Genomic DNA, 8,896 nt, shown 5'->3' on the forward strand with positions numbered 1-8,896 from the left:
ATGGATTTACAAATACACTTACTCAAGAGGTAGAATAAAAAAAAAAAAGGAAGTCAAAAGATGTTGGCCTGTTGTGGTGGTCCTCAGAATTACTGAAAATGTCCTTGTTCTTGCTACAAATATTAAAATGGCACAAGAAATGAAAATCTCAAGAATTTGGGTATACAAATCAGTAGCTCCTGAGTTATGCTGTACAAGCATTTTGGGCAATCAATTGTAACACAGATGTACAGAAGCAACTTTCTTGAATACTCAAGAAAAAAAGTTATGCTATATTATAGCATATGCTATTGTTATAACATATGCTTTATATTGTGTAACAGTAAATTCCACCTAAATGCAGTAGGCATATGCTGCCATTTCATGAAGCTATATTACACAAGTAATTAACACTGAGTATCTACAAAAGCATTTCGTGTCTTCAACTAAACTGTAGCTAAACCAACAGCAGAGCACAGTGCCTCATTGGAATATCTGTCTTCACTGCTTCTTTGTGGCATGGGAGAACATAACACTGGCATTACAGCACCATTTATTTTTTTTTCATAGAATCAATCCAAATTTTACAAAAATATAGCCAACCAACAAACAGAAAAGTATGCTGCATATTCAGTTCTGTCTATAGATAGCACTTTGCAGTGACAGCTATAGAAGTCAAGCAATCAAGTATTTGGAAGTTACGGCTGTGCATTCCTGACGTAACTACGTAGTCACACTGTATATTACCATATAAACTTCCCTTTGTGAGGGGCAAAAGATGAAAAGTGCTCACTTAATAAACTGGAGAACAGAACTAATTTAATTTATTTATTTTTTCAGCATGACATCATGTCTTACATTAGCATTCAAATGCTAATCTAAGACTTACATATCTTACGGTACTCATGAAATCACCACCCTACTTCCTCACAAACATTAATGCAACAATCTCCAATGAAATGATTCAGTAACACTGAGCGAATACCGCTGCATCTCCTAAGTGACTTAGCATTTTGTAGGATTCTGTTTATCATAACTTCAGAATATTAATTTTCACTAATCTGCATTGTGAGTTCCCAGAAGCAACAGCTTGAACGCAACCTGGGCACAGAGAGACAAATTAACAACCAGTGAAAAATGGAAACAAGTTTCTCAGCATGTATAAGAGGCAAAGCTATTCTTCAAGGGTGGCCTCAACAGTGAAAAAACCCTTTCTCTTCTTGTCTATTATGCACTTTTAAACCTCTCCAGCAAATTAAGTCAGCACCTTAAAATCTGTCTGCAGGCAAAGCAGATTTCTTCCCCTAATCATTTTGTGTCTCTGAACAAGGCGGGAAGTTTTCATTGTACATATTCCACAATTTCCATCCCTCTGTTCTTGACCCAAAGCTGTTGCTTCAAAGTGCATTTGAAACAAGTTAAGAGCATTTTCACAGACGAGAAACTGAGGCACCAGTGCCCAGATTCATTATGTCGTTTATGTATTTGGTCAAAGCACCAAGACCGGAGTCCTCCTGAGCTCTCTCCAGTCAAAGAGACCTTCAGCAGTCTGATGTTCAGCTCTCTTGACTGGATTTCTAATTTATGCAGTTTAATCAGGTGCCTAAGGATGAGCATGAATTCATCCTTTAGGAATACTAAGCCAGAGATACGAAGGAGATGAGAACACTAAACCCAGGTCTCAAAAGTAGAACCCTACCTACAGTATCACATTGCCTCCTGAAATTCCTAGCATCTTAGTTTTTGTATACTTGACCTTGCAACTTTAAAATATTAATATACTTTCAGATGTAAGAAGAACAACACAAACACAAATAATCAAAGTTATCAGCAGTTGGAGCATATTTATCCATGGTATAGATCTTTATTGCATGAACACAATAAGCAGCAGCTGATTCTCTCCACTTCAGAAGACATGCTTTGCCAGTGATTGTACTGACCAGAAGGCGAATCCAGCTTCATTTTCAAAGCCTGTAACAGGTACAAAATACTGCCCCATCTTCCCCCTCCCGCTTCTTTAGGCCTGCCAAGGCTTACCCTTGTCTTAGGTTAATCGTAAGCACAAAAGTCCTTCTAAATCCACTTGCTACCACACAGTCATTCTAATTCCCTTGCCATAGCACCACTTCCAGAATGTACTCAAATAAGGCCACTTCTGTGCCCTCCTTTTCACTGTGTAAGACGTATGTAAAATGGAAAAGGAAGTTTCTCTACTGTCTACTCTTGTTCTCTATAACGTAGCCACCTTGGCTACCAGGGGCAAGCTCACATAATTTTAGCAGCTCCAGACAAAAGCATAATCCAGTCAGACTCTATGGGTAATTCTGCCACCATTTTCTAACAAACCTGTGGTTATCACTGGCATTACACATCAGTCCCCTATCAAAGGCCCTATTTCAAACCATAGAAGGACTTTAGGACTTCACAGAATCTATTTTTAATTTTGCCTTTATAAAGGGATAATGCATTCCTCTTTCATTTCATTTCACTCTGAAAAAACCACTAAAATATCCCTAAATTTTCCAAAAAAAAATCTGAGTATTTGAGACGAGGGTAGAAGAGAAGAAATGGGCATCTAACAACTCCAATTAGCAGCAACCTGTATGGCATATGCTTCTCTAGCATATACTTCTCAGTGCAACTGGGGTTGTATTTCCCCCATGAAAATTATGGCATCCTTCTTAGGAAAACAAATACATTTGACAAATAAAGAGAATTATCACAATGGAAAGAGGCAGCAGTGCTTGAACCACAAACACTGCTGACAGGCCACCTTTAACTCAAATCTGTATTAAATCTAAAATCCAATTAATGTAATTGGTTGGGTTGGTTGGTTGGGGGTGGGGTTGGTAGAGGTTCTTAGATAAACAATATCTTCCATATTCTTAAAATTAGATTGTCCGTTCTCCCACTAATCTTCCTACCAGATGTGTCCCCTCCTACAGGCAAACTGGCTAGCAACATCCACTTGTATTTTAAAATTAAAATTTAATTTTCAAATTCTAAATTAATATTTACATGGTATCACCCAAGAACTCGTCTCTTAATGTACAGCGAACTATACTCGAAACATCAAAAGTTACTTGTCCATGGACACAAAAAGCAAGTAAAAAACAATTTATGTAATAAAGTCTTGGTAGAAGTCAACTCAACTTCCAACAGTTTTAAAATATGATCCTGCAATGGGCTGCAAAGTATCTATCTGGAATTAATTTGTGCATTCTCTAAAATATTAGCTTTCATGCAATGCATGCATGGCATGTGGAGCACAAATTATCCTGAAATAAGTAAATACACGCCAATGTAGGATTGAGGAAATGGTTTCTGAAGCAGATTTTTCACTTGTTAGCCATAAACTCTCATACCCACTGATGAAGAACAAAATATCATGAACCACCAAATGTTCATCTGAAACATCTGCTGACATCGGACATTAGGAAAACAGAATATATTGAAATGCAGATTGATTTATGTATACAAAGACAGTTTGTAAACTTTTGCACAACATTAAAGTCTTTTGTGGAACAAAAACAACAAATCACTTGGGAGCAAAAAGCGCAAACAAAAAGAATCTTTGCTGAAGCCAAGCATGGAACAGAGAAAGTAGTTAAAACTCAGACTGAATCTCTCTTTCAGAATATTAGGAACCATTTAACTAGAGAGCAGCATCAAACTGAACTACCCCGTATTTTCCACTTACCATCCATTCAGGTTCAGAAGCCTGAATTTGTTCACCTTGTCCAGGTTTTAGGCCAACCTGAGTGTCAGATTTCAGTGTTCTCAAACTACAGAGGGGTGCAGGATGAAACTTGTTCAAGGCTTGATGAAACGGAATAGTATATTCCCATTTTCTATCTCCTGTTAATTTTCTATAGTTTAGATCACCTTTGAAAAGAAGCAAGTTTGACTTCTGTAGGTCAGCATACAAGTCAGGAGCAACTTCAGCCATACTGGAAAAGTCATGTGGCAAAGTCCAAAACATGTGATCATGGTAAACCCAAACTCCCTTTTTCAAATTGCCCTCCCAGTTTATCCCACACCTAGACATCCACATATGATTAGCTGACTGCAGTTGTTTAATAGTCCAGTTAAAATCATCCTTTGTGGTATCTGACACATACCATGGAATACTTTTTCCATGAAAATGGACTTCATCAGCTAGCTTTGACGATAACAGGAAGTCAGCCAACACAAGATCACTTACAAATTCAAATCCAGCATTATCCAGGATTATGTCAACTCTAACATTACTTTTTTCTGTATTTCTTTTTTTGGCGTTTACAAGTAGCGACCAAAGTTTTTCCATATCATTCACTAAGATGTAAGGTATCATGTTTTCCAGGGATTGTAAAGGACTAGATTTCTGAGAGCTGCCTTCACCAGCTGAAAAAGAAAGGTCACACTTATTGCCCCACAATGACACCTAGAAGGAGGAAAAAACAAAAACATTTTCTAAGTCTCACTGCAGTTACGTTCTAAACTTCACATACACTAAAGATTTTGTTTGTTTGTTTTTATTTTAGGGACATGAAGGCTCTAACTCCACATTTTCCTCCAAGCTTTAATAACATTCAACATCTTGTACAGATATCTTAATATAGACAAGATTTTGTGGAAGAAACCAAACAATGCTCTGTATTTATGCAGGCATCAGAAACATGCCTCAGAAGTGACAAAGATGGAGGATTTAGATCAAAGTAAATACACTGATCACAAAGCTTAAAACACAAATATTCTCCATACTGTAATTCCAGAAAGTATCAGTGGAAACACAGAAAAAGGAGTAATAAAAGCAGGTTTATTTTGTTATTACATGCAGCCAAGTAAGAACTTGTATTTTAAGTACACTCTAATGAGGCCTTTATAAAGATTCATCAAGTACTTGGTGTGCACTGTTGCCAGCTAATGGACTTATTTGTAATCCTATGATACTTTGTATTCTACCCAAAGGCATTGTCCTCCAAGAATGATGCAGTTACCATGCTGGGCACTTCTGGCCCAGACTGACTTCTAACTTTTTTCCAAAGGAGTCTAAAAATTTTTAGAGTGTCAATAAAACGAACTGTTTTAAAATTTTATAGTTAAATAACAAAAAGGCCATCTGGAACTTGACTTAAAATGTTTTAGAGATACTAGTTTTGAGGGAGAATAAGCTGGGTTTTCAAATACATACTGAAGACCAGCAGTATATGAAAATGTCACATTTACTACAAGTAACCAAAATTTAAATATTTCCAGAGTAGCAGCAATACAGTATCACTGTCAGGATTTCATCACATTTTTACAAACAAAAGAGCTATATTTTAATTTCTATATGAAGTTCAGATTCTTTATAACATCAAGTTTGTTTGTTACGTTGGAGAGATATTTTTAATTCTCATGTTAAGGACTACTAGTTTACCTGCAATAGTTTAAAAAGTTCCTCCTGAAGTTGCTTTTCATCTAGATCCTTGATGTTTTTAAGAAGTTCCTGAAAGTAAGTGCATAAGGCAATAACAGCCTCTTGGGATTCAAAGAAATTTTGAGCCTTTCCTTCCTTAAATACATCAAAGTTGTCAATAGGTGGGCTAAAAATAGATGGAGAACAAATATATTAACATATTTGCCACATCTTCTATGACAGCATGTGAAACGCCTGAAAATGCAAGCTCGAAGCTCAGCTTTTTTAGGCCGTACTACAGGCCCTAGTTAGATTTTTCCACTCCTAATTTGTCATGTTAGATTTTCACACATCTCAATAACAGCCTGATATCATATCTCGCTTAAAGACATCTTTATATTTCTAGCAATATATTCTGAAAGTGAGCAAGTGTTCAGTCACAACAATTCTGGGAACTGCACATACAGTGACAATTTTGAACTCCAGTCTTCAGACACAGAGAATTAAAATTGTAACATACAAGTGAACTACCGTAGTGAATTGCCGGCCCAATTTTAAGTGTGTTTGTGTGTGCTCAAGTGTACTTCCCATACCAAAGTCTCTTACAGTGATAGGAAGTTATTCTTATGAAAGTTTTTAACTAGGACTTTAGAAAATTAACACAACAAAGATGACAAAACAATTCAGTTCTTGTAATATATAAGAAATATAGACTCATCTACTATGAGACATATTTGCACATACACCTTTTGACAAATGATTGAACTTCCATCCAAGTGCATGCTTAAGAGCAGCTAAATAATGGAGATCAAAAACCTAAAGCTTACTAATGAAAAGTATCTGCTCAGTTTTTTAAATGCAATCCAGCAGATCCATCTCACATTTGAAGGTTTTGCTACAAGAGTTAAAGTTACACAACATACCAGTAGAAACAGAGCCCCATTACTGTGTTTGCCTCTCTGTAATACTAAGGGCAAATCAAGTATGCATGGAGCTTTCAAATTTTTTTGGCAGCAGCAGGAAATTAAACCGCTCATTCCTACCCCATTACATTGTTCTGGCACCTCTCCATGGTACCAGCACAACAAGTTTTTCCTGCCAAGTTATTTTTAACCAGGATCAGCTCCCAAAGTTCGATGCAACACATGGTCTGCAAACACTGCGGTTACTAAGAAGATGGTGTAGAATGAACAACAGGGGCTGCTTAAACTGGGTCTACTGCTATGAGAAACAGTTCTCAAACGGTAATTTCAGATTTCGAGCAGCAAAACAAGTTAGAACACCCAACAGATTAGTGGCTCTCACATTCTGTGTTTTAGGCTAAGAGATAATTCTAGACTAACAAACCTTTTAGAAATGCTAAATAACTTTCATATCTCAATGCACAATGCACGTTAGTCTGCAAGAAGGTCAAGCTATACAGTCAAGCTTAAGAGTTTTCGTGTAGTCCAAGTCACAGAAACTGAAGCATAAAAAACCTAATAAGCTTCAAATTCTGCTGCCTCGAAGAAGAAAAAGTATTAATTTTAAATCTGAGGTGCGAGACGAGGGAAAAGGAATATGGTAAAAGCTTACGATATTCCTTTAGCTTACTCTCCAGCTGTCTTCCTTTCTCCTAAAATAAAAATGGGAAAGAATAATGTTTTGCAGAGTTATGTACCAAGCTAGTAAATACTTACTTCTGTGCTAACGCTGCATGAATTCTTCGATACATGTAACACTCTACATATAACCAAGGGGACTGAAACCAACTTGGTTCTCCATTTCCATTTGATAAATTTCGTTGGTAGTCCAGGTATTGGTTCCACAGTGCAGCATCAGGCAACTCATCTTCTAAAGGGGTCACTGGTTTGTCTGTTTGCAGTTCATTCCGCAGTTTGGAGAGGAAAGATATAGCTCTCTTCTCTGCTTCAACACCCTTCTGAAATAAGTGGAGAACAAAAGTTCCTATTCTGAACATTTATTCCTGTAGAGACACAGATCAATTTCTCATGAAAGATGTAAGTGACATGTTTTAATTGCCAAATACGAGTCCCCAACAAATCAGAGCTTGATTCAGCCAAACGCATTTTAGTGAATGAAGCTCATCTTACACCTAACATCCTAAAATGAATCGCGCATGGGACTTCTTTTCAGAGTGGACTTTTTGCTGATTAGAGAGGAACAGAGCATTGAAACATTGCCATGTTCAGGTGCTACAGTCTCTTAAACACTGCATCAACACAAAAACCTGAGAAAGCGAAGCAGTTGCAGAACAGATAGATCAGAAAAAGGTTAGACAGAAAGGTGAGTTACAAAATTAATGAAAAATAGCTACAAGAAAGAGATGATAAAAAAGCCCAACAGTCAAAAAGATTAAGACAGACAAGTAGTGACTGTAGTAAGAAACCAGTAAAATCAAGGCAGAGAAGGAGTGTCAAGGGGGAAAAAAATCTCGGGCAAAACCAGACCTTACTCTTACCTCACCATGTTCTTCAAAAAATTCATTTTTATGTCGATGCAGGGTATCAATAACTCTTGTGAGGATCTGGGGCAGCCTGTCTTTAATTGTAAAATATGCAAAGGATCTAAAAAGGAGAGGATCAAACTTTTATTACTGCGAGGTAATGATGAAATAACTTCTATCTTTTTAAAATAAATGCAAGGTCTGAAAAGTAACTTTATGTGCCTTTAAAACAGTGGACACCAATAAAAAAAAACAAATCTCAAATTGGTCAGGTTCTTAGGTCTACTTGTGAAGAAAAAGATCAACGGCAGTCTTTTTAGAGAAGAAAACGCTAAGTGACTGGCCCTGCCAAAAGCGTGAAAATTGCAGTTAATGTTAGGCTAAAACGCATTCTCTCATTGCTCAGTTACCCAGATGTAAAGTCAAGGAAATTTAAAATTAAAAGCATTGAGATTTGTTTAAAGTTTAAGTGCATCTTGTAGCAACAACGAAATCCACACTACTTGCTCTCCGCCATATCCTTGATTTACATTTTTCCCAAACGCTATTTATATACGAGAAGGACAACGAGCAAAACGCCACCAGCCCTACAGAGGGCCCGAAGAACGATTTTTATTTGAAGACTTCCCTCCCGTCCCTCGGGGCCGCAGCTCTCAGGGACTCGGAACTGAACGGTGAACCCAAAGGAACCCAAGGAAAACCCGAAGCACAACTCGTGCCCTCCCAACACCTATCCCGCTCACTAACAGGCAGGCACAACCGCAGCGGTGAGCGGGGGCGAGGCGAGGAAACGCCGGCCCGAAGAGGCGCCCGCCCGGCAGCACCGGCGGCGGCGCGGAGCCGGCAGCACAGCGCCCACAGCGCCGCCTCCTGGCGACGCGGCCCTGGCCGAGCGGGCCCGCCCACGGCGCGACGCTGGCGCTGCCCCCGCCCGCACGAGTAGGCCGAGAGCCGGCCCCCGGCCCCGCCCGGCGCCCACCGCTAGGCCGGAGGCCCCGACCGAGAGCGGCCCGGCGCCCGAAAGCAGCCGCTCCCGGGCCGCGGGGCACCAGCCGGTGCCTCAGCTCCCCCCTGCCCCCCACTCCGCGGCC

The 8,896-nt window shown here is 39.0% G+C and overlaps 1 protein-coding gene across 1 annotated transcript in view; it reads right to left on the reverse strand.

The window, feature by feature from the left end:
• The window catches only part of LOC142408449 (coiled-coil domain-containing protein 170-like), a 65,971-nt gene that overhangs the window by 56,956 nt on the left and 119 nt on the right, over nucleotides 1–8,896 (reverse strand). Inside the window, exons 2-5 of the mRNA XM_075498971.1 lie at nucleotides 7,821–7,926; nucleotides 7,039–7,280; nucleotides 5,381–5,546; nucleotides 3,680–4,402 (exon numbers count right to left, since the gene is read on the reverse strand). Coding sequence (XP_075355086.1) covers nucleotides 3,680–4,402; nucleotides 5,381–5,546; nucleotides 7,039–7,280; nucleotides 7,821–7,926 — 1,237 coding nt within the window. The remainder of the gene's footprint in view (nucleotides 1–3,679; nucleotides 4,403–5,380; nucleotides 5,547–7,038; nucleotides 7,281–7,820; nucleotides 7,927–8,896) is intronic.

Source organism: Mycteria americana, chromosome 3, assembly GCF_035582795.1.
Source record: "Mycteria americana isolate JAX WOST 10 ecotype Jacksonville Zoo and Gardens chromosome 3, USCA_MyAme_1.0, whole genome shotgun sequence".
NCBI lineage: Eukaryota > Metazoa > Chordata > Aves > Ciconiiformes > Ciconiidae > Mycteria > Mycteria americana.